General features: G+C 36.4%; 2 protein-coding genes across 5 annotated transcripts in view; both read right to left on the bottom strand.

The window, feature by feature from the left end:
* The window catches only part of rpl15 (ribosomal protein L15), a 146,926-nt gene extending 127,914 nt beyond the window's left edge, over positions 1-19,012 (bottom strand). The window contains exon 1 of the mRNA XM_051872271.1: positions 19,003-19,012. The gene's annotated coding sequence lies outside the window, so the exon portion shown is untranslated. The remainder of the gene's footprint in view (positions 1-19,002) is intronic.
* Positions 7,439-25,950, bottom strand: maneal (mannosidase endo-alpha like). Of its 4 annotated transcripts, none has more exons than XM_051872261.1 (5): positions 24,343-25,950; positions 24,068-24,177; positions 12,359-12,435; positions 11,900-11,946; positions 9,466-9,718 (listed from the first exon to the last, which is right to left on the bottom strand). In XM_051872261.1, exons 1-5 carry the CDS (start codon positions 24,845-24,847, stop codon positions 9,603-9,605), a joined length of 855 nt encoding a protein of 284 aa, XP_051728221.1. In that variant the 5' UTR covers positions 24,848-25,950; the 3' UTR covers positions 9,466-9,602. The 4 variants fall into 4 exon arrangements, with proteins under 4 accessions (XP_051728220.1, XP_051728223.1, XP_051728221.1 ...); XM_051872262.1 differs by lacking the exon at positions 11,900-11,946 and adding an exon at positions 10,354-10,424 and having other exon boundaries at positions 9,640-9,718; positions 24,343-25,943; XM_051872260.1 differs by lacking the exon at positions 11,900-11,946 and having other exon boundaries at positions 7,439-9,718; positions 24,343-25,930.
* Between the last annotated feature and the right edge of the window lie 77 nt (positions 25,951-26,027).

The following is a 26,027-nucleotide window of genomic DNA, read 5'->3' as shown; positions in this document are numbered from 1 at the left end:
TGACATGTTTCTTAATTTGGGTTTTCATCAGTTTTAAGGGCTTTTCACACTTGAAATAGTTAACCCTGGGTCATTCTAAAACCCGGATAAACGGAATCCTCGGTTATCTTGTTTCACATGCTCATAATTTACCCGGGGTTAAAAATTAATAAATAAAATAAAAATGACGTTTCACACTATACATTCCTAAACCCCAGGTTAACTTTCTTATTTGCATATTTGCGGTGTCAGTGTCATTGATTGGATAAACGCAGCACGAGACCTGTTATAGCTCTAGCATTTCGCATCCTCGTATTGCGACTGTAGGCTACTATCGAGTTACTGAATGGACATTTCGGACTATAAAGGTAAGAATGAAACGGTCTCTTCTTCACTCAAACTGTCGCGTTTTCTGTCAGCATTTGACATGTTTCCTCTCAAATGCTGAATTTACTGTTTATACAATGCGCAGTGTTTCCGTGACTGTCCAAAGTTCACAAATATGAGTACGAGATGTTTGTTGATAGCGTCTAGCTGTAACATTCTAACACCGCATCGTTTCACACTGTACAAGTTTGGCACCGCAAAATCAGTGCTAACCCTGCTCCGGAGCAGGTTTTCATAACCCCGGGTAAAAAGCGGTGCTAACCCTGTGAAACGTTCCTTTACCCGGGGTTAAAAGCGGTAGAACGACGATAACCCGGGTTAAAGCGCAGCGTGAAAATCCCTTAGAAAACTTGGATATATCAAAGAATTTAAAAAGTGTGATTTCTAGACTTGGAAATGTCATTGAAATTAATGAAATCTTAAAAAGTTATGAACGTTATGTCATTCGGTAGAAATTTTTGTGAGTAAAAACAATAAAATCACTGTAAATCACAAATAAATAGTCATGCAAATGTCATTGCATAATAAAAAGTGTAAACCCTGAAGAGCAGCTTTGTCAATACATCCTTTTTTTCTGAACAAAATGTGAGTGGTGTTTCTCGTTGAAAAAACTTGATGCCAATGCTAAGATGCTGGTGAAGGTTGCTCACTGGCCCAGCAGAGCTCAGCATTATCATACAACATACTGAGAGCCAGGGCCTTTTCTAGCCTTTTTGGCCTTTAGGCAAGATTCTAAGGAACAACAGGCAAATAATTCAAATGCGAAAAAACAAAATTACTTTAACAAAACAATATGTTATGTTATCAGCTATAAGTATTATTATACAATAATACACAGTTCCCACTTTTCAATAAAACAACTATGCACATCCATGTTCAAAGGAAGTAGGCCTAACTGGTAAACAACTAGAAGGACTTTCAAACAAATTGACCTTGGCATATTTGAGCATATGTTTACTATTTTGTTTGTACCATTAATATAAAACTCTCCAGCATAAACAAACAGATTCTCATAATCTACACACCCAAATCACAATGCCTGTCTGTCTGTGACTTCAACTGCACTATTACAGCATAAAGAAATGCATTTATTTGGATGTTTTTAAGTTATTTCTTGATATGCACTGAATTCATGTAAAACTCTTTTTTTTTTCTCTCTGTTGAAACTATGTTCGTTTGGCAGGTTCACGCTGGTTGTCAAACTTGTCATAGTTATGACACTATCACTTGGTCAATTTACACTAAACAGCCATCTCTGATAATGATTTTTTAATTTATTTTTTTATTCAACTTTACTATGCTATAATATTCCGTTGCTGAAATGAGCATGACGTGTGGTAAATCCGTCCCGTGCTAATATGCAGTGTCATGTTTTGCTCGTGATGATGGAGCGACTAGCTTGTAAGAACAGAACAATTAACCAGTTAGCAACATACCTGTATATTTCGCTCTCTTTTTCTCATCCTCTTTTTTCTTTTTACGATACTGAGCCCCTGATGGCTTTGACCTTTTCATGATGATGAAACTAAAACACTTAATCCAGGTAAGCGCGGATGGCGACGTTCCCTGCCGCCCTCTACATCTCGTTTCTCTATTCTCTTCCTAACAGCAGCAGCCACTATCACCAGGAGACTTGTCACTCAGATAATCGCAAGTAATCATAATGCTTCGAAATAGCAAAAGTACGAAATAATAGTAAAATATAATAGTATTAGTAATAATAATAATAATAACAATAAAATATATATAAATAAAAAAATTCTCTTGGTGGGGCGGGGGCTCTCACTGGCGCCCCCCAGCTGTTTGCGCCCTAGGCGACTGCCTAGTTTGCCTATGCCTAGAAACGGCACTGCTGAGAGCTGTTCACTTTTTTTATTTATCAACTCATTTTCAGGTCAGATGTGGTGCAGTAGGTGCACAGTCAGGTATCTTTCAGCCTGGTTCAGTTCCTGTTTTGCCAAATTTATTTCCAGTGTGCAGCGTCAGCATGTCCTGAGAAGGCTTTTTATCAACACCAGGCAAACTGCTGAGATCACACACCATCTTTTTCCCCCCTTTTTTTTTTTTTTTTGCTAACAGAGCATCTGTCTGGGCTGTATCTTGGCTCAGACAGCCTGATGGGGCCTCACATTAGAGAGCCTGAAATGCTCTGGACCTGCTTTGAGTGATTCACATGAATGAAGCTGATGTGACCCTCACCTGACAGGATAAACAAAGAGTTCAGATCAGTGAAGCAGTCTGAAATTGAAAAATGAAAGCTGTAAAATAACATGAATTTACAGAATATGTTAGTTCATTAGTATAACCTATTTCTCAAGGTCACACAGGTGTCTTATAGCAGATCAACCATAGATGTAGTTCAAACAACAGTTGTTCCACTAACAACAGTTTTTTTCTTTATTTCACTAAATTAACAGTTGATTAAATTCATGATTCATTGTTATATTGTTTTCATTGTCAAGGCAATTCACATTTGTTTTTAGTGCTTTATACAACAGAGATTGTTTCAAAGCAGCTTCATAGTAATAAACACAATAATAACAGTGTTGTTGTAAAATAATCAATTATGAAACTAATTCAATTTCAGCTGCAAAGCAGCTCCATAGAAGACAATCGTTCCATTATTCAGCTCAATTTAGTTCAATGTTTAAATTCAGTTAACTGTAAATGATGTGAAGTTCAATTCAGCTACAAGAAGCTCTACAGAAGGCAATAGTTCAGTTCAGTTCAGTGTTGACTCTTGTCACTGATTCTATATGCATTGGTACCATAATTATATTTTTATGGTTTCATGCATTTCTGCTGATATGAAAGGCAGTGATGGTGTGAAAGTGCACTTACAGCCAAAGGCTGATTGTTTGAAAGCATATTTTCCTAAAGGCTATTGTATTCTCACAACAGGGTTGGAGGTCAAGAGAAGGGCCACAGTTGCAGACAACAAAGACAGCTGTCAGAGAACATGGACTGAGTATAAGAGCTTTTATTTGGTGAAAGTGGAAGGAATTGTCAAGATTTTTTAACATCAATAATTCTTTAGAAGTTCAGTCTCTGTTGAAGAGTACATAGGACTAAATAACATTTAAATAAAGTAATTAAGTATGACAGTGATTTCACTGTAGCTTATTTCTTATTAATTTTATGTGAGAGTGTTATACTCTTTCCATGTTACACTCCTTAATAAAGGCCTTCTGAAGCAAAGCGATGTGTTTGTGTAAATATATATATATATATATATATCCATATTTAACAAGTTATGAAGTAAAACATCTAGCTTCCGCCAGACCGCCTTCCGTATTCAAATTGTAAAAAAAATAAAATTGGCGTTGTGTCAGTTACACTTTTTCCGTAAGTTGAATAGGGAAGGCGTAGGACATAGTGTAAGCTTTGTGAACTGCAAGAGTTTTACATTTTCTTCGTAAGTAGAATATGGAAGGTGGTCTGGCAGAAGCTAGATATTTTACTTCATAACTTATTAAATATGGATATTTTTTTTTACACAAACGCATCGCTTTGCTTCAGAAGGCCTTTATTAACCCCCGGAGCTGTGTGGAGTATGTTTATGATGGATGGATGTGGATGGAGACACTTTCTTCAGCTTATACTCGTTGATCCCTATCACTGCCATTATAAAGCTCAGATGCGTCAGGATATTTATTAATATTTCTCTGAATGTGTTCTTTAGAAAGAAGAAAGTCATATACACCTAAGATGGCTTAAGGGTGAGTAAAGCTTGGGGTAATTCTCATTTGAAAGTGAACTAATCCTTTAATCACCAATACATATGCTTTTACTTTTGTCCGAATGTGTATAGACACTTTTATCCAAATTTCTCATAGGTTATTTGGGAACACTTTACAATAAGGTTCCATTTGTTATAGTTAACTACATTAGTTAACATGAATTAACATTTATTAATCTTAGTAAATGTTAATTTCAAAATTTACTACACATTACTAAAATCAAAAGTTCTCTATGTTAATATTATTTTAATGGACCTGAGTTAGCATGAATTAACATTGAACAGTAGTATTTTTATTGATTAATGTTAACCAAAATTAATAAATACTGTAACAAATACATAATGGCCTGGTTTCACAGACAGGGCTTAGGCTAAGCCAGGATTAGGCCTTATTTAGGGTATTTAAGTTGCTTAAGTTGCTTTTATAAACATACCCCTGAAAAAAAAACATTACTGATGTGTATCTTTAAACAAAACAATGGCACTGACGAATTTTAAGTCATGTCAGTGCAAGTTGCTTTCAGTTAAACAGCTCAAACATGCATCTTAGTCTAGGACTAGCTTAAGCCTTCTCTGTGAAACCAGGGGATAGTGCTTATTATTAGTTGTTAGTTACAATGCATTAACTAACTTTAACTAATATAACCTAATTGTAAAGTGTTACTGTTTATTCTGCAGTATAAATAATGATTATGCTGTCATCTGTCTTCTATACTGTGTAGATGTATTTTCATATCTGTCATCTCATGCTTCAGGCCTATTGGAGAGAGTCATTCAAAGCACTCTTACCATCAGGCAAAAAATAATCGAAAGTCATTTTTGTACAAGATGAATTTACTACCTTAAATGCCCTTGTTTTGTCAATGAGATCATGTCCTTGGTTCAGTACAATGTAGGCTGTGTGGACTGCATCTGCAGGGGTGTAAAGCAATGGCACTTTATTACAATATTCCAGTATTATTCTGGTAAAAATTTTTACATTACGAGTACTATTGAAACAGAAATCTTCAGATTCAGATTTTTTATTTTATTATATTATTAATTATATAAGATTATGAGGACACATTATTATTATTATTATTATTATTATTTACAGATAATTTATAATTAGCACTGCAATATTCCATAAAATACAAGAATTGTTATTTCATGGTGACTTTAGAATCTTTTTGTTCCCCTCTATTTAATAAGCTCTAGCTTTATTACAAAACATATCAAGCAACTTTAAGCGTTCTCTATTTGTGTCACATGTCATTTTCTATTTCCTGTGCTGTTTTTCAGCTCTAGTCTTACTGAGAATTGTTGATCGAAGGCTGCGAGCACAGGCTTGTCACCCAAGGAAAGAGATTGCTCACAATTATGATTAGGTTTGACATTATTTTGTGCATGGTGTAAGTTGGTTATATGAGCAGGAAAGAGATTATGTGGGATGCAGTACACTAATCGTGTCATTCCACCCAAATGGGCCAGAAACTATAGGACTGGGAACAAGTGCCCATGTGCATTAACATCAGAATGTTGCTCTCAAAGTACACTTTGGTTGTTTTATATCATGAATTCTATCTTAAAACTCTTGAAATGTGTAGTTTTTGTACCATTAATGGGTACAATTTATTTTAAGGTGATATTGTTAAAGTGTAATTACATGAGTAAGTACTGAGTAATATTAATTAACTACATGTACTAACTATAGGGTTAAGGTTAGGGTTGATTGCTTGTAATTATGCATAATTTAAATGTAATATTAAAATAAAATGTTATCTTGGGTTGCTTAAACAGATCTAAGTTTTTAAAGCATCATAGCATTTAGACTTTTCAGAAAGTCAACCTACGAATGACTTTTGGTGGTTACAACTAGTTTGGTTTCAAGGACTTTTATTTGGACATTCATTTCAGTTATACAAAGCCACTTGAAGACAAGCCTGCAAGCAAGGTTTGCAATAAAAAAAAAAAGTGTAACGCCTGCTAATGCTGCGGTATGCAGGGAAGGAGACCAGAGGCCATTTTTTTTAATAGATATCAATGGAGGAGAGGCTTCACTACACTGAATAAACTGCTTTTGTGGGAAAACAACTTCTCATTTAATGAATCGATAGCCCATCGTCTAATCTTCCACATGTTTGCTCTTAAAGATTCATTTTGGATTTATCTATTCTATACCCCCCAAAAATTCTGTTTTATAAGAGAAGTCATGGACAATTGTGTGACAGGTATGATTCAGTTTACAGCACTTCTCATTCATTTCTATGGTATCCACAAACAGCGATTGACTGTCACACAACTCTGAACGAAATTCAATGACGTCAAGAAAGTAATGTGATTGGTTATCAAGGCACACATGATCCAAGTTAACGTTACGCTTTCTCCAATGGTACAGCCACTGACCCTTATATCTCTCAATAATAAGACCATCTCTGCTATACACTTTTTCTTGATGTCCTTGTTTTTTTTCCATGATTACCAATTAGTTTCACCTGTCTCTTGTTTAGTTCTCATTCATGTCTGTACATATATATACCCCTCTCAGCTTTCACTCATTTTCAGTTATTGGCTTGACTATATTAAGCTATGCCCTGTCTTCATCACCTGTATGGATATTTACAGTGTTTTTGTTTTATTCAATAAAGACTTTTGAGGTGTCCTCATCTCTACTTAATTGCAGCCACCTTCCCCCTGCCTGTAAACAATATTCAACTTTAAATTTTAAACTAGAATACAAGAAAAGATTTTAATATCAACTATCTGGCCACTGCATAGACAGCAGAATACACCCATATAAATATTTCTTTGTTCTTAAGTCACCCTGTCACAATGAAGTCTGTCTTTTTTTCTTCTTCTGTGGCTATTTTAGCACACTGCTGATTGTGCTAAGTGTAGTGTAATTTGTCCTCTGGTTATGCAACACTGTTGAAGTGCGTGTCTGTTTTAAGTGTTACTTTGTGCAGGGCTGACATTCATAAACTGCTGTAACAGCACTAGCTAACATTAGCTCAACACAAAGCAACATCGAGCCAAAATCTGCCCAGAAACTAAACATCATTCATCATACATGACAACACCATCCTCTAGTTGTATGAAGTAATGTCAATGTTGTGCCATGTCCTACAGGGATAAAGTTAGCATAAAGAAACTCAGTTTATCTCTAATCTACACAGCACATCAATGATAAGTTATAGGTAATTCCAGTGAGTATTCCATAAATAATAATATTGGGAAATATCGCACCTCTGAGCAGAATGAATTGTGTAAATTATTTACAAAAACATTCTTATTTAAACTGAGGCACTGGCTTGAATGTGACAATATACATAAGAATTGTTTTACACAAATGCATTCTGTTCAAATTTTTATAGTCTGTATCATATAGCATTATGGCAAAGTAATTGTTTTACTTTCCTTGTTTAATATTAAACATGGATTACAATATGCATAATTAATAGGATTTACAGAACAAAAACCCAGCCATTATCCAAACAAACCATAACCACAACCACTAATCATTTTTAAATTTCATCCAAACACACAATGAAGTAAGGTACAGTATTTAAATACTGAGGCCACACTGTTGCTGCTAGCAGAAGTCAAATTCACAAATTCAAGGCCTAATGTTATAGGAATAGCTAAAACTGCAAATTCACTCAGCACCGTGTAAATCCAAACAGTATGTGATTTTCTTTTTTTTTCTTCTGTGGAATACAGGAGGAAGAATATAGCACAATGTTCACACTTCCCTTCTCCATACAATGATAGGGAATGAGGATGGATGTTGCTGAGCATACCATACAAATTGTGCACTAGCTTTGTGTTCAGAACATATTATTTGCTGAAAGTCTATGTTAACTGCAGCTCTGAAATCTCATTTGCATTCATATCCATACAAATATGGCACATAAAGACACTTTGAGCCAGGTTTGAAGTCTGCGATGGCAAACAGATTTGGTTCTCACATGTCTTGGGCTGTTAGTGACGTCCCATGCATGAATATGAGCTTGCGCGAATGATATTGGAGAGATGCACAGGAGTTTTCTGCAAATCACAACTTTCATTTTTGGACAGTCCTCATTCACTTTTGTTATATTGAAAAACATTATTCAAAATATCTCCTTTTGAGTTCCAGGAAAGAAATACAAGTAATTTAGATTTGAAATGATGAGCAAATTATCCTTCAGCTGTAAAACTGTTAAGCAAGACTAGATGACACATATTAGTCACTGTAAATAAGCTCATACTTGCAAATTGTAAATGAGACCAACGAAATGCTGATGGAGTCTTTTAGGGCCTGTTTACACCTGATGACTTCATGCATTTTATCTGATCGGATAATTAATAGATTGTAAAAAGACCAGGTGTCAATGCCCTCCGAAGCACATTTGAGACAGATTTAAATCCGATCGCTCAAAACACTTCAGAAGGTGGTTTGAGATGCATTCCAGATGTATCTGAACAATTGTAAATGCATCTGGTTGTTGAAGCCACATATGTAAATTGTACTTCTCCCAAAATTGTAAAAAAAATAGCATCTGTGTGCATATAGTGTGGGAATCGAAGATCGGATTTATATTCCGACACATTTATGTGACCCGAGTGTAAATGGAAGAGTTTTAACAAAACGGTTAGCCATCCGATCAGTAAAAACACACAAAATGACCAGGTGTAAACAGGCTTTTAGTGACGAGGCCAGCCTCATGATGAAGATATGGCTGGTGATGGCTGATGGGTAACTTACACCAACTATAGGATGACAGAATTTTCATTTTTGGGTGAACTGTTCTTGTAAATACTCGCATCGAAACATTTGCTTTCAAGAAAATTGACAGTAAATCAATTATTTATCAATGAACTGAATGTGTGAAAGAAGGTGGCTTGTCCTTGCTAATTAGCTGCCTTTAAAATGTATGCATAAATTGAAGGATCATATTTGACAATGTCAGTGTTAGACTCAAATCTCAACAATGTTAAGAAGTTACGAGGTCCAATCACATAAGCCACTGCTCTTTCTCCTTACTAAAATGTTCCGCCCACTTCCTGGTGAGCTCCAGGTAGTGGTCTGGCTGATGGGGTTTGTAGTCCAAATACAGACGGGCCACAGTCTTCTTGGGCACAGCCCTCTCAATCTGAGTTCCTTCATGCCACTCATTAAATGATGTTACTGTGATTATATCAGGCCTTACTGATATTGCTGCCTGCAAAGAGGTCTCGTAATATCGTCCATTCACTCTGTTGCGCGTGTTGTGGTTGTTCCACGGTCGGACGGCGGTGTCCATATAACCAGGTCCTGCACTAGGTACAAACAGTAAGTTGTTCTTGTCACAGAAAGCTTTGATTGCTTTCCAGTTCTGGTGAGAAGATCCAAAGGAAAAGCCATTAGAAGCAAAGTAGGTGTACATGCCATCAAAACCACCAGCTTGGATATCTTGCTTGTGGCGCTCTTCCACAATGAGGGCAATGAAGATGCCATCATAAGGAGTTCCTCGGAGACTGTGAGACCCTCTGACGGTTAGCAGCTCAGCCCAGGCCTCAGGTGGCATAAGGTAGGAGTCGTACACATAAAAGAGTGGAAGGACCTTCCCAGTGCTGGACTTAAACCTGTAGAAAGCCCCATGTTTCCCATATCTGTAAAAAGATTTCAGTAGCTCATTTTAGAGCTAAGCATGTATCACAGTTGTAATAATATAGTACATATACACACTGTATTTGTTATTTATAATCTATTTTTTTTTTTTTTTTTTACATAAAAATATTACATTTATTGGTAACACTAAAAAAGCTCAATTCATTACCACAATGCATTAGGTATCATGAACTAATAATGAACATTATTAAGACATTATTAATCTACAGTTTTTAGCATATCAGGTTGGGTTAATTAATATGTTGTGAAAGCATTAATTAACTGTGAAGATTAAATTTATGAATTAATATTACTTAATATACTTAGATTTATATTGTTGTTGTTGTTGTACTTAGAAATGTTGTTAATTGTTAGTTCATGATACTCACCCCCAGTTTCACAAACAAGGCTTAAGCTTAGTCTTAGACTAAAATGTATGTTTGAGTTGTTTTAACTGAAAGCTAACTTAGCTTAACTGTTTTGTCACAAGATGTACACCAGGCATGTTTATAAAAGCTACTTGAATGTCCTAAATGAACTACGGCCTAATCCTGGCTTAATCTAAGCCCTGTCTGTGAAACCAGGCCCTAATGTATTAACCAATGTTAATGAATTTAGCCTTATTGTAAAATGTTACCCATTTCTTTTTCCTGTGGAGCACAAAATATATTCTGGTAACCAAACAGTTTTGGTTACCATTGACTGCCACTGTATGAAAAAACAAAAACAAAACAAGAAACACTAATGGCTCGTTTCCACTGAGCGGAATTCCATTGTCAGAAGTTGTGAATGGTACCAAAATATCGAACCATACCACTTTTTTGGGACCCTTCCGTTGGGGTACCTAGCACAATAGTACCGGTACCAAAAGGGTGGAGCTACGCTCCCTGCAGAACGTTGATTGGTTGACAGAGAATCGTCACTTGCGAGTGCTACAAGGGGAATGACAACACAATACCATTGCAACACAATGTGTATTTTTTGGCTGTTTTTCCTTGCAGCCTTGCTTAAACAAAGCTGCTGTATATCCTCCATTGTTGTTTAGTGTCACTTTCTTCTTCACGAGAGAATGACACCACGCCTATCAAGTAAGGGTACTGTTGGCAGTGGAAACGCAAGCTGGATCGGGGTTTAACCTCCTGAATCGTACTGTACTGTACTGTACTGAACTTAACGAGCCATAAGTAATTTCTTAAAATTTCTTCTTTTATTTTCCACAGAATAAAGAAAGTCATAAAGGTTTGGAACAGTATGCGGGAGAGTAAATGATGACAGAATTTTCATTTTTGGGTGAACTAACCCTTTATACTTAGATGTTAATCTAAACATTTATTTAAACAAATTTTTAAAATCAAAAGTTGTTCATTTGTTAAATTCATTTTAAAATTAATTTAAAAAATATATTTTTATTCGTCAACTAATGTTAACAAAGATTAATAAATAATGCCTAACACTTTACAATAAGGTTCCACCTGTTAAAATTAGTTAAGTACATTAGTTAACCTGAACTAACAATGAAAATACTTCTAAAGCCTTTCTTTATCTTGGTTAATCTTAATTTCAACATTTACTAATACATTATTTAAATCAACACGTGTATCTATTAATATTATTTAATGGACCTGAGCTAACGTGAACTAACAATGAGCAGTTGTATTTTTTATTAAATAAATACTGTAACAAATGTCTTGCACATTGTTAGTTAATGATAGTTAATGAATTTTGTTTTACCAAAAAATATAATATATAAAGATGTATAATATACATGCTGGTTTTTCTAAATGTTTAAAACATTTGTTGTGAAAACTACAATATTTATAGAAGTATTTTCATGATCCTTTCCCAAACATTTTCTTTTAGAAAAATGTTTTAGTAAAATGTATGTTTTCTCAAAGATGCAGTATGGTAATGATCATTTTTGGTATTCCAAATACTTAAATTGCACATCATGTGTTGGGTATGTTTTTAAATTTTATTTTTACGTGTTTATTTATTATTTTTTTTGTGTGTTTACAAAATGATAAATGCAAAATGCAGCATCGTACAGCTTTCTAAAAAGGTTTTGATCTTGCTGGGATGTTATGTGTCCTTGTTCTGAAGGTGAGCATCTCAGAACACATGATTCCACAGCAGTACAGCTATCTGTATTACCTGATACTCAGACCATGTAAACCTACACTTACCTAGATCAGTTTTACATAATGTCTTTCTTTCCAAAGTATCCCTGCTGCTAGAGGAGAACAATTCATGAATAACTTAATAATGTGTTCACTAAAAAAAAAGAAGAAATACTCAGCATGTAACAGTCAGCAGATTGTTATAGTGCTATAGATTTACAGACTGCAGCCATTGTTACAGGCTTTTGAACATGAATGGTTTAGCTATGATACCATCAGGTCATGTTATACCTTCTGTTTCATTAATGATTAATGAAAGAAAAGTCCTCTATTTTTAAAACACCACTCTCTTTTTCTTTTCGCCTGGCTGGACTGAATTCCACCCCCATCTCCTGAGTTCAAAGCAAGTCAGCTCATCAGAATGGAGAAGGGCTAGGACTTCAGGTTAGCAGACAGAAACTCTCTAAAGTTTAATGTTGCAAAGGTGCAGGAGTTATGGAGGTATATTAAGGAAGTGCAACCTACTTGTCAATAATGTATTTGATGTTGTCATGCACACTGAGGTCCGTCCGACCTTTGTAGGGCTGCAGGTGAAACGCAACCTGTAAAGAATTGGAGTTAATGAAATAATGAAGAAAATAATCGCTAGCAATACCTAAATCAGTTCTTTTAAATGTGTCATTCAAACATACAACCTACATCTGTCTGTAGTAAACTGATACATATCTTGATAATGATACAGTGAAATGCATATAATATAAGTCTGCAATGCAATATGTAAAATAAGTCTCAGATGTCTCCGGAGTGTGTATGTGAAGTTTTAGCTCAAAATACCCCACAGATAATTTTTATAGCATGTTAAAATAGTCAGTTTTGGGGTGTGAGCAAAAACAAGCTGTTTTTGTGTGTGTCCCTTTAATTGCAAATGAGCTGCTGCTCCCGGCCCACTTTCAAGAAGAGGACGGAGCTTCAAGAGCTCATGCAACAAACAAACAGGACAAATCTCAAGCACTGCAAATGTCAGAAACTGTCAGTAATGGTGTTCAGTTCAAACCAGAGTCAGAAAATGATGCTTACAGAGCCAGAGAATATATGCTGCATGGAGACAGAACAGGTATATTTTAGTTTAATTACGGTTATAAATGATGTTGTCATCTTGCTTTTATCCACTATTAGTAGAAGCCTGTTTTAGCGGACACCATACGAATGATGGCAAAAAAACTTTACTGATGAGTTTTATGAAGTTTATTGTACATCGCACAAAAGTGTCTGTTGTCACTCCAACGAACGGCTGGTACTGATCCATCCTTGAGTAACAACTTTTTAGCAAAACCTGTGTTTTGTATTGTCCCTTTGCATTGACCTCGCTCACAAAGCAGTCTGGAGTAAAATGATTTGCGCAGATATAAACAAATTTAGGTATATTTTGGGGCGCATTACCTTGAAAAATTAATCCACTGCAGTGGCTCAGATGTTGGGAGAAAATGAAGACTACTATGTTCACTTTTACATTCAATAACAGAACAACAGGATTGCTTACAAGACATTGTTGACGGTAAAGCTGCTCGAGCGCGTAGAAAATGGCGGACAGTGTACAACTCACTGAGGGCAGAAACTATAGCCGCTCTTCCACTGTCAGGCCAAACGGTTTTCACTGCGTAACCGTTCTATTCTGTGCCAAATCCGAGCCAGAACTGCTCAACATGGTCTCATAAGAATACGTGTGTATTTTTACATAAAGTGTGGTTCTACCACATGCACATTTACTTACGTTTTCATACACACTAAAACGTACAATATTGACATATTGACCGCACAAAAAAAAGAAAATTATTTACGTATCCAAGTGTGAATGTGTACAAATTCTCATGTATGTATTAAAATTGTGGCATTAATGTTTTGATTCTATTGTATTCGTCATTTCAATACGTTTTCAGTCACATTTATTAAATGCAGTTAACTCATCTACTTAAAGCTGCAGTCCGTAATCTCTGTTTGAAACCTGCAAGTGCAGTTGTTTGCGGAATTATTATCAGTACGTGTGTTGTGCCTCGGCACGGATGAATCTAATGTTTGCTGTCAATCACCACATCGGTGTGGATACTGTACTTCGGAATCACAGATTGTAGTCTTGGAAGTATGACCAAAATAAGAATTTTCACCGGAGAATGTCATCTGAACAAGTAACATGTCTGCCACTTTTGTTCTGACTGAGGAAAAAAGCATTACAGTAAATCGTGCTGCCAATGGTGATTAAATCTAACGATCGCTTAGCTCATATCACATCAAATGTGCAAATTATTATTATTGTTATTCTTTGTTCTCAAATTGTTAGTTAACAACATCAGCATTGCGTGACTATGTGTATTTAGTGTGTATTAACGTTACCTGTAGATTTCAATTTCTGTACAGTCTAATCACTAACGTTAATCTGTCATACCATGCAATCCGCCATCAAAATTATAAGTTTAATTATTGCAGCTACTGTGAGAAAAGGCTATAAATGATCCACCTCACATGCGATATAGCCTACTAGCTGGGACTCCTTCTTTATGTATACAGACGTGACACAATGACGCAAAGACAAAAGGCGACATGCTCGAATTTCCCGCAGAAACCCACCAGTACCACCCAAATTATAAAACATTATTACAAGCTTACCGTTGTGAATCGGGCTAAGGTAAGAAGATAGTTTTGAACACTGGCTGGTTATGTACATGCTCAAAAAATTGATTTTGGATCATTTTTAACCAAAAAAGGTTACGGACAGCAGCTTTAATATGAAATAACGTAATAAGAAGCCGGATTAATATTTTCATCTATTAATAACTTATATATCACCAGAGAGGACTGCGACTGCGACACATTGTCATTCGAACTACTTTTGGTACCGCTTTTGACATTTTTGCAATAAATAAATTATTGTGATTTCACTTCTCTGTCATGTTTTTCTTCATATCTGTACGTAACTTTAAGAAATGGCTATGGGTAGATTTAGGGGTATGAGCAGAATCAGCGGCTCAAAATACCCTTTTAATGCTATATTGTTACTAAAATTGTCATTTTCCTACACATTTCTGTTTTAATATTCTGTATAAAATGGATAGGTTTAGGTTTAGGAGAAGGGTTAAGGGGTCTTACATTTATCTGTAAAATGGTAAAAGGGAAATCATACAGATATCTTTATGATATGAAAGATTTGTAAATATTTTAAGTTTTGTAGCTGTAAAAACGTAATAATGCTACATTTAAATGTTGCAAATACGTTAATATTGTACATTTCAGCATCTATCCAAATGTACAAAAACGTGTGTTTTGTGTCTTTGAAAGTTACATATTGATACCTACGTATTAACAATGAGACCAGGCTGAACTGTCAGTCAGCGGCCGTGGGCGGGGCCTGAGCAGTGTGACGTTACAATCAAAACGGCATGTCTAGTGAGACTGCTTTGGTTTAATGGGGATTTTTTTTTTTAAAAAAAGGATTGGGTGAATTTTTATTATTGTAGGGTGGTTGTGTTCAAACACTGCTAACACACATTTATGTCCAAACACCATGTAAAAGTGGATTCTGCATAATAGGTGCCCTTTAAAAATGTGAATGCCATTTCACAAAGAAATGTCATCTGATCAAACAAATGCTACTGGAGAACTTTTATGCTGGCATGTCAATGATTTTTAGGGGGTGAATGTTCCCGGCACCCCCTGCAGCGTTGGTCTGGTTTCACTCTCACTTGATTCTATCGAACACTGGTGCATATGCGTTCATCTTACGCCATCACAAATGTGCACAACGCATGACATTTTTTTTAATTTGGTGATATTATGTGCAGCAGAGTGAACATTACTTGCGTCTACTGTATGTGCGTCACATGAAGGCGGTTCTCTGGTGCTTGCAAACGGACCCTTTTGAAAATACAGCTGACTGCGAACCATTCATTTGCCACTCTTATTGCACTTACTCTGCAGGATTACACTGCACGCTCACTCTCACTCGTATCCAAGGTAAATTATAACCACCGTCATCCTCAATGAGGGCTGTAGATAGTGTATCTGGGTTATCCCCCTCGGTTAAAATCGAGTTCTGGAGGTTGAGATTCCCCATCAATTGAAATCACATTCTGGGGTCATTGGGTAAATGTAACCTAATGTTAGGTAGTCAGTGCCAAACCAGTTAAAACTGGATAAATTTGTCAACGGTCATTTTGTGTTTTGTACTAAGAGAAAACTTCCTGAAGGGAAATTTCCTGAATGAAATTAAGGTTTGTATTACATGTTTTCCAATCAAATTATTACTGTACAAATAGGAAAACGTATGTAGTGTCACATTTTATTTTTTTTTAATACATGAAAACACTAGGTTTGATATAATACAAAGTACATGCTTTATAATTACTCAAGTATGGCTTCCAACGTATTATTATTATTCACAATATAAAATGTCTGTTGATTTGATTATTTAACAAAAACTGTTGAAAAAAACCCCCAAAACAAACAAACATAGATGCGCTATTAAGTTTTTGGACTCGATACAGCCTTCCTGTAGCTCAAGAGCATGGCGCTTGCAAAGTCATGGGTTCAATTCCCATGCAAAGTAAGAGTTAATATTATATGATTACTTTTAATGCAATAAGAAGTCGCTTAGGATAAAAGTGTCTGAAAAAATGCATAAATTATCCAGTTGCAACAGTTCTCAAGATTACAATTACCAGTGAATAATGAATTGTGTATCCGAGATACTGAACATATTGCTCTATTCTACTGCAACACCTTTTTAAGGTGGCTGACAGATGACTTTCTCAAAGTCCCAGAAACATGGTAACTTATGACACAGACTCTTGTTGACTACTCCAAGGAGACAGACCCTCACCACTTCAGTGACAGTGACATGCACATGGCTGATTGAACCGCAAAGCCCTCAGGGCCTTGAAATATAAAAGCCAAGCACAAACACCCACCATTTTTCCACACCGCCAATCTGGAAGGTCTTCATATGCTGTTTCCATGGCAACCTGCATTTGGCGACGCAGTCTGCCATGGACAGTTTGACATCAGACACTTTGGACATGAACATCTACAGTATGACTGTTCCGCTGCAACAGTCTTGAAAAGGAGGTTGCTGATAATTCAAATCACAGGTGCTCAACACCTGAAGTGTTGCAACGTTCTTCTTTTTCTTTAGGACTCACCATCACCATAATCAATAACTGGCACAACTGTTACAGTAGTGATTTGTTTGAGTTGTCAATATAGAAAGAGGATGGAAAGAAAACGCCTCCATCCATATTCTTTGTGACAACTCGCCATGATGCATAAGATGCATAAAAATGACTGTGGCATTACTGTATTTCCCATCATTTGTTCACTCACTCATTACAAAGTGAATGCCACACTATATGTTTTTCCCAAACAAATAACTAAAGAGATTTGAGTCAGAATTGCCAAAAAAAAAAAAAAAAAAAAAATCTGTGCCGGAGAACATGTTCTGCTGAATTTTGAATTTGCTGCCACACATTTTTGCAAATCAGAGGTGTCAATTCCCTGCTGTAATCTCTTATGCACTGCCATCTTACAGTTAAGCAGGAAAGGTCTCTATAAGAAATGTTTTAAACATGAAATGCAAATGAAATTAACATTTCTACTTCATAAAAAAATGTAGTGCTTTGATGGTTGGAAAGATTTATACATACTCAGAAATACAAAAGTACTGATAAATCCTGTTTCATTTCAAAGGCTGAATGTGTCTGTACAGAATGAGGCATGGCCTTGAGCATGGTTATAAGATACAGTGGTTGTTGTATAAGCATAGACTGACGTCAGTCCACTCACTTAGCCTAAAAGCATCACTGTGCCCTTACATCTAACTGTGTGACAGCAAGATAAAGCAGAAATACAAAAAAACAAAAAAACAAACAAATGTAAATCAAAGTAACATGGTTGGTTTAGAAAGCACTAGACTGCACAGAGAATATCTCTGTCAAAGGCAAACCAATAAAAAATAAAAAAAACAAAAATCAACAAACTAGCTGACAGCTCACCCAGAGGCCAGAGTACAGACTCAAATATGACATTCATAGCGCAGGGAAAGGTTCTTCAAGGTTTCCTGGAGTGCATGGTGTTTAGGTAATGTCAGTTTACCATCGGGGTGCCTCAAGGTTCAGTGCGTGGGGCCTTATTTTTTATCAATACACACAACACATTGGACAACACAGTCAAACAAGTACACATAAGTATTAAAGAACTGAAATGTGTGTGTTAGCTATGGATAACTACAAAGGAAATAGTTTATCCAATCTAGCTCAAATCGGGGATCTTTGTGGGTGAAAAATTGCATCATAAGTTGTAGCTTGACAGTTAAAGGGTTAGTTCACCCAAAAATGAAAATTCTGTCATTAATTACTCACCCTCATGTTGTTCCACACCCATAAGACCTTCGTTCATCTTCAGAACACAAATTAAGATATTTTTGATAAAATCCGTTGGCTCAGTGAGACCTCCATTGCCAGCAAGATAATTAACACTTTCAGATGCCTACAAAGCTACTAAAAACATATTTAAATCAGTTCATGTGACTACTGTGGTTCAACCTTAAATGTTATGAAGCCATGAGAACAGGAGTCCCTTTCCACTCATAGAAAACCATTAGACCCCTATAGCGTGCGGTGGTTTTGTGGGGGGTAATTGAGAATGAATGGGGGGAGAATCACGTGAGAGGAGGCAATGTCTCCATCACGCTATGATTGGATCTAATTGGTTATGATTGGATATGATTGGTTTGTGTGATAAATCCCGCCTCTTGTTTATGTGCACGTTCCGCGCGTCAGTTTGAATGAACAAATGATGGCGTCAATGGGAAGACTAACTGAAAAGTAAGTAAACAGATCACCCAGTTAGATATTACCGCTTTATGTCATGTCAAAATCAAACTTGAAATGGACCGAAAACATGATGACTGCGGGGTTTTTTAGTGCAATCAGCTTGGTGAAATTAAAAATACATCTTTGTGTCTGTGACAGACGGTGTTTACAGAGCATGACTGATGATCCAAAATAGCCTAAGTTGACTATTAAAAAGAAAAATATCAATACACAAATAAAATATATTGTTTAAATTGTTACAGCCTTTAGTTATTATTTTGGAATGAATGTAGAAATACTTAAAACACTAACTTGATGAGATTGACTTGGTTTTGATAAATAGAACATTTATTACAATACATTGTTAATGTAAAATTACAAAATAGAATTGTATTTGGTTTCTTTTTTTGATGTAATGTAAAGTAATGTTCATTTAACAAGGAAGATGTGTCAGCGTTAAGAGTAATGCACATGAATTTACATTTGATTCATAAAAAAAATAAAAAAATGTGCCTCCTCATTTCAGAACCCCACTGCACGAGAATACTTTTTGTGCACCAAAAAAACAAGATTATATTAAGGTTGAACAACTGTAGTCACATGAACTGTTTGAAATATGTTTTTAGTAGCTTTCTAGGCATCTGAAAGTGTTAATTATCTTGATGGCAATGGAGGCCTCACTAAGCCATTGGATTTTATAAAAAATATCTTAATTTGTGTTTCGAAGATGAACGAAGGTTTTACGGGTGTGGAACGACATGAGGGTAATTAATGACAGAATATAAATTTTTGGGTGAACTAACCCTTTAAAGTATTGAAATGTCCAGAATGGCCCAGCACAGATGTGCAGCCACAAGTGGAGCTCAAACAAATTTTGAAAGAGCATGTAAACTGTGTTAATCTGTCATTAATACACTTTTATCTGTCAAATGAATCTATCTACCAGAATTATTGCGTTTTTTTTTAGGAAGGACCTCACCAAAAGAATGGCACCAGGGACTGTAGAAGAGCTCAGACATCAGTGTGGTGGTAAGGATTGTGATCAGACATAAAGCCCAGACTCCAGCATTGTCAATTCTGATGGGAAACGAAGCACATGCAATAGAGAGATACGCTTCATTCCATCCCACTGCTCAAGCAGCCTCTATAGCCACTGGGAGCAATTATGAATGAGTACAAATGACTGGTACTGCATTCTTCTTCCAAACTAATTCAAATATTTTGTTCAAAGATTTTGTAATTGCCTTGCAATACAGCCCCTTGTGTATTTCAAGACTGCTTATCTTATAGCTTATATATGCTATGCTTTCTTTACCCAAAAACAGAACAGTTGAGCAGGTGCAGAATTCAAGTTCTTTGGGAAACAGCTTGATGTCTTGCACATTACTGTACAGATAAAGGACATACTTATTAAAGGGTTAGTTCACCCAAAAATGAAAATTCTGTCATTAATTACTCAACCTCATATCGTTCCACACCCGTAAGACCTTCGTTCATCTTCGGAACAAAAATTAAGATATTTTTGATAAAATCCGATGGCTCAGTGAGCCCTCCATTGCCAGCAAGATAATTAAGACTTTCAGATGCCCAGAAAGCTACTAAAGACATATTTAAAAGTTCATATGACTACAGTGGTTCAACCTTAATGTTATGAAGCAACAAGAATACTTTTTGTGCGGCAAAAAAACAAAATAACAACTTTATTCAACAATATTCTCATCGCTTCATAACATTAATGTTATCTGAAAGCGTTAATTATCTTGCTGGCAATGGAGGTCTCACTGAGCCATCGAATTTCATAAAAAATATCTTAATTTGTGTTCCGAAGATGAACAAAGGTCTTACGGGTGTGGAACGATATAAGGGTGAGTAATTAATGACAGAATTTTCATTTTTGGGTGAACTAACCCTTTAAGCTGTTTTAAAACTAAAATCCCCAATGTTACGGCTAAAATTCAACAATTTCATTCCACAGGGGGAAACACAACTCCGTACACTGACCACACTGAAACAGAATTACCTTCAAAATCACCAAGCAACAAGGACAACAACATGACTATAATCACAGGTATGGTGTTATAGACTTGCTGCTCTTCACACCAGGGGATTACAAAACATGACTGACACAAAAAGGCTCAGCAACAGCTCTGAACAGCTCATCAAGCATAAAGGCAGTCAAGACAGAGACTTATGCAACCACTAGCAAGCTCAAGAAATTACAATAAGTGGCTCATCCACAAAAGCACAAATGATTCAGTTGTTGCAAAATTGAAAAGCCCCTAAAAAACCTACTATTTTTAGGGGCTGTTTACACAACACCATTTTCAACTAAAAATGGAAAACTTTTTATGCGTTTTAGCCATTCATTTACACAACAACGGCGTTTTGGTGGCCTGAAAATGCAAAATTTTCGGTTTCAAAGTGGATGTTTTTGAAAACGATACCGTTATCATCTCTGTGTAAACTGCAAAAATGCGAATCTGTGAAAACGGTGACGTCATGCACATGCGTATTATGTGTTTAGTCTATCCACGTTATTTTTCAACACCAAAATAAGGTATTTTCTGTGAATGTGCGCGACTTCCGATTTATAGCTGCTATAGGGAAATAACGAGAACATTATCAAAGTGCAGTAAACTGAAAAATGAGATGGATAGGCATGCACAATGCGAGTGCTCTGTAAAAGAATGCGAATATGCGCAGGCGCGTAGTCTTTCTTTACAAAGTGACATCGCCAACTACTTGTCTGGCATGCGTAATACAGCGTTTTTAGTAATTTGCGTGGATCTGTGTGAACGGTGATAGTTTTGATAACAGTGTTATCCATTCCGTGTTATCCAAAATTCCGTTTTTAGTACATCGTAAACGTACCCTTAAGCCCCGGGTATACTTCGTGCACCGTCCGCATGACGTAATTTTCGTCATGTGGAGGGCTCGCGGCCGGCCGCGCACCCCGTCCGTGTGCAGCCCAAATTTCGAGACCGCGCGGACAGTGCGCGTGCAACAGTGCATGCGCAAGCAGGACAGAAGAGTCCACTAGGTGGCAATACGCACAGTACTGAGCACAATGTGCAGTCGTCGAAGAAGAGTGTGTAAAGAGCGATTCAAAAACAAGACGAGTAAACTCAGAAGCATGCCTTCTCCATTGTTTTTGATTCCTGTTCTCTTGGTGTATCTTCTGAACTATGTTGCAATGGTGGATGCACTATTTTTGGATGCCCAGCGAATGTCCCGTTGATGACAAAAATTGTACTGCGCATGTGTTGAACTCGGTCATCCGCGCGCATCCGTGGTTTAGTATACTTTGAAAGATGCGCGGACGCGACTATGTGAGAGACGCGTCCGGGCATGGAAAGTGAAGTATACCTGGGGCTTTAGTTGCTCATAGCTCTTGTTGAGTTGTTAAATGGTTAGTTTACCCAAAAATTAACATTCTGTCATAAATCACTCACCCTTCTGTCGTTCCACACCCGTAAGACCTTCGTTCATCTTTAGAACACAAATTAAGATATTTTTGATAAAATCCGATGGCTCAGTGAGGCCTCCATTGCCAGCAAGATAATTAACACTATCGATTTCAAAACACTGCTTCATGAAGCTTCAAAGCTTTACAAATCTTTTGTTTCAAATCAGTGGTTCGGAGCATGTATTAAACTGCCAAAGTCACGTGAACCATTGAAATTTCGAAACACTTATGACGTAACGAAGCCTCGTTACGCTCAGAACCACTGATTCGAAACAAAAAAAACTGTAAAGCTTCGAAGCTTCTTGAAGCAGTGTTCTGAAAACGCCCATCACTAGATAGTTTAATAAAGTCATTATTTTGTTTTTTTGGCACACAAAAAGTATTCTCGTCGCTTAATAATATTAAGGTTGAACCACTGTAGTCACATGAACTGTTTTAAATATGTCTTTAGTAGCTTTCTGGACATCTGAAAGTGTTAATTATCTTGCTGTCAATGGAGGCCTCACTGAGCCATCAGATTTTATCAAAAATATCTTAATTTGTGTTTCGAAGATGAACGAAGGTCTTACAGGTGTGGAACAACATGAGGGTGAGTAATTCATTTTTGGGTGAACTAACCCTTTAAAGGGTATTTGTCAAGGAATGATCATATATAAAATCATATTTACTGTCTTTCGTAAGAACACTGATAAGATACAAACTAAGATATAATATCATGCTTATCTCCTAACATTTATACATGTCATATGGGTGTTGCAATGTGAAAATTGCAATACAGAACAGTGGGAAAGATCTTTATAAAAAGTCTTATAATGGGTGGAAGTCATGTTCACCCTTCAGAGTCACATATTACGATGATAACATTTCTTTTTCTATTATTCTAGTTTCATCTAGATTCAATTGTTATTTGCTACTATTGCCTTAACTTATGACATTACTGCGTTAATACTGCAAACAATTACGCTCTGTTCCTTTAAAGAATGCATACGTAGCTAGCGGATAACATGATTTCTGGCCTAGGCAAAGCAAGTCGAAAAAGAAAGTACTTTCAGATATTTTTTTTTTTTTGAGTTAATGAAAAGCTAATAATTAAATGGAATCTGTAACATTAAAAGAAACAAACAAAGCTGTGCAATTAATCAAAATCAAACTGAAATAGCAATCTATCTTATCAAATCACAATTAATCGGAGACTGCGGTTTAAAGAAGTAGCTATATAGTTCACTTTCTTTACATTCACATTCCATATTCCAATATTCCACCAAATAAAAAGCTTAGGGTTCTGACATGGTAAAAGCTTGAGGGTTTGAACATTTTAAAGTGAAGAATTTAAGACTTAGTAACTTAGTTAGTGTTAGTTGGTTCTTGTAAAGAGTGACCCCAAGTATGAATGCCCTATAAATGTAACTATTTTCATTATCAGTAGTCTTTGTTCTTTGTGTTTGGATGTCTCAGCAGTAGCAATATGAAAAATTTTCATATGAAATGACATGTCATCACCATATTTTGCCAAGTCTAAAATAAAACCACACAAAATAAAATGATTACTTTTTTCCTGTTTGCTTGTATGTTGAGTGACCATTAACTGACATCAGAGAACCGTCAACATGCAAATGTGTTGTTAAATTATTAAAATAATAACTTGAAATCTGAGGGGACTATTTCAAGTAAATATTTAACATCTAAGGGGTCTCAGATGACAAAAATGTTTAGGAAGACCTACTCTAAGGTACTAATATGCACCTTTTAATGGGTAGATAAGGTACAAAGTTATCTGCTTAAGGGTACAAGCTGTTGCACCCCTAACAGTAATTTTTTTTTCGACAGTGTTTAAAAAATACATCAGAATAAAAAATCATAAACAAAGTGTTTGTGTAAGCAGATAAGTTTTATGGATCTCTCACCAGTTACCTTGATACTGTGTCTATGGGCAGCGTCCATTACAGCTGGCACTAGATCCTCTGAGGGTTTGCCATGTTCATCTGCCACACCAGGCGGGTACCAGGACAGGACCACCACACCTGGCATCAAAAGTGGAAATGCATTGCTCTACAAGCAACATTACGTCTCTTTTAATGTTTTTAACGATGAACGACCAACTACATTGTACTATAATAGCCAAAGAAAAACAAATATTATAAATGTTAAATATTCTAATTCAGCAAATTATATCTTGGCCATAAAACCTGCAGCAGCAGCTTCGATTTGCGACATGTGGGATTCAATGACATCTGGATCTCTGGAGCTGTAGGGTCCCAGTTCAGGGTAATAACTGGACGCAATGTCGTCTGGAGGATTGTGTCGTCCTTTCGGGTGACTGGCAGCTATTTTGGGGTCCCAGTGTGGTACCAGTACGTGGTCCCAGTGTATATAACTACTGTCCATCTGTGGCGAGCCATACCATAAATAATAGAAGATGTGAATGTCATAAAATATGCTGTGGTCAGGACCAGAGTTGGAGAACACTATCTTGGTGTCACTCCCCCCACCAGCATTTTGACCTGCTGATTCAACTACATAATTGGGTCTCTGGTCCATTCGCTCTCCCACCAAAGGCATCAACTCCATTCCTGGAGCAAGATCCGAGAAACCATCAGTGGGTTTCAGGGTTCGTAGGCCCATCATAGTACCAAAAATGAAAAGAGTAAACAATAAAAGAGCCACGCACGCTTTCCTGCGTAACCTGTTCATGGTCGCTGTCCGTGGTGCTAGAGAAGACAGTTCAGAAATTGGTTAATATGGTCGAGGCCTCCAAAAGTATGTTGTAAAATGCTTGTGTTCCATCTCCAGTTCCAGTTTGCCCTATCTATCAAACTTGCGTTTGGCACTCCGGGTTGGTCGCTTGGTCCTCATCAAGAAGCCATTATCTTTGTTACATTAGCGATTTATAAAAACAAATAGCTAGGTAAAAAAATAGCTAAGATGTTTTAATTAATTTCTGAACATACGAGGATATTAAGCTGACAAACCAGCCTACATTATTTATTACGGCATATTTATAACCTAACAGCATTCGCTATATAACTGAATCAACAATTCACAACGCATTTTTTTTTCTTTTTGTTAAAGTCGCACACGCCCGTTTGAATTCGACGCAAAAGCTTCCATGCAATCATGTATTTATCACATACACCGTTGTGTTGCTTCCCACTCGCAAACTGCACGCTGTCTTCTCTCTGGTGTTCTCTCACGCGTGGATTTTTATTCTAATCCTTCTGCGCGGTATAAAACACTTTCACATCAGATGTACTGGCTTTGTGAAAGCATCGGCTGATTTCTGTGCGTCTGTCGCCACTGTGCTCATGATAAATCATCTCTTGTTTCTGGAAGGTGGAGTCTCGTGGGTTTGTCACCATGCACGCATGCTCAAGCAAGGACACAGGCTGTGTTCAAAATGGCATGATGCTTACTGCATACTGAGCAGTAGCCTATCTACTGAACACTGCATTTTTTTTTTTTTTTTTTTTTTTTTTAAGTAGTATGTAAAACAATACGTATTATGCAATGAAATGTATTTAAAACAGTACACTGTTGTCACCTCTTTATGTTTAATTATATCTATCATCTCTGTAATAAATATGATCGTTTTGCTTTTTTTATCAAATTTTGAGAGGAAACTTTTGCAAGTCATATACTAAATACTACTTCTTTTTTTTTCAAACAGTATTTGAAACAATTCCATATGCATTTCAAACATTGCTATCACATGATGTACACTGCTGCTGCTTTTCCAGTCAGATTAGTTGGAAACGATTCATTTTATAGTGTAAATTTAGAAGTAAATCAGCATGCCCGTTTTATCCTATTTAGTATAATAGAAATTATAACTAGCACAATAGGCCTGATTAATTTAGGTCATGTAATGCTACAC

The sequence above is a fragment of the Ctenopharyngodon idella genome, chromosome 19, assembly GCF_019924925.1.
Source record: "Ctenopharyngodon idella isolate HZGC_01 chromosome 19, HZGC01, whole genome shotgun sequence".
Lineage (NCBI taxonomy): Eukaryota > Metazoa > Chordata > Actinopteri > Cypriniformes > Xenocyprididae > Ctenopharyngodon > Ctenopharyngodon idella.
Note: the sequence above shows the minus strand (reverse complement) of the source record. Positions and strands in the feature narration are given on the sequence as shown.

Bases quoted from the DNA above. Each gene is read 5' to 3' on its own strand.
- maneal (XM_051872260.1), bottom strand. From the start codon at position 24,847: ATGAACAGGTTACGCAGGAAAGCGTGCGTGGCTCTTTTATTGTTTACT. The intron at 12,436-24,067 runs GTAACTGGTGAG...AATTCTTTACAG, and splicing joins CCCATAGACACAGTATCAAG to GTTGCGTTTCACCTGCAGCC. The intron at 9,719-12,358 runs GTAGGTTGCACT...ATCTTTTTACAG, and splicing joins ATCAAATACATTATTGACAA to ATATGGGAAACATGGGGCTT.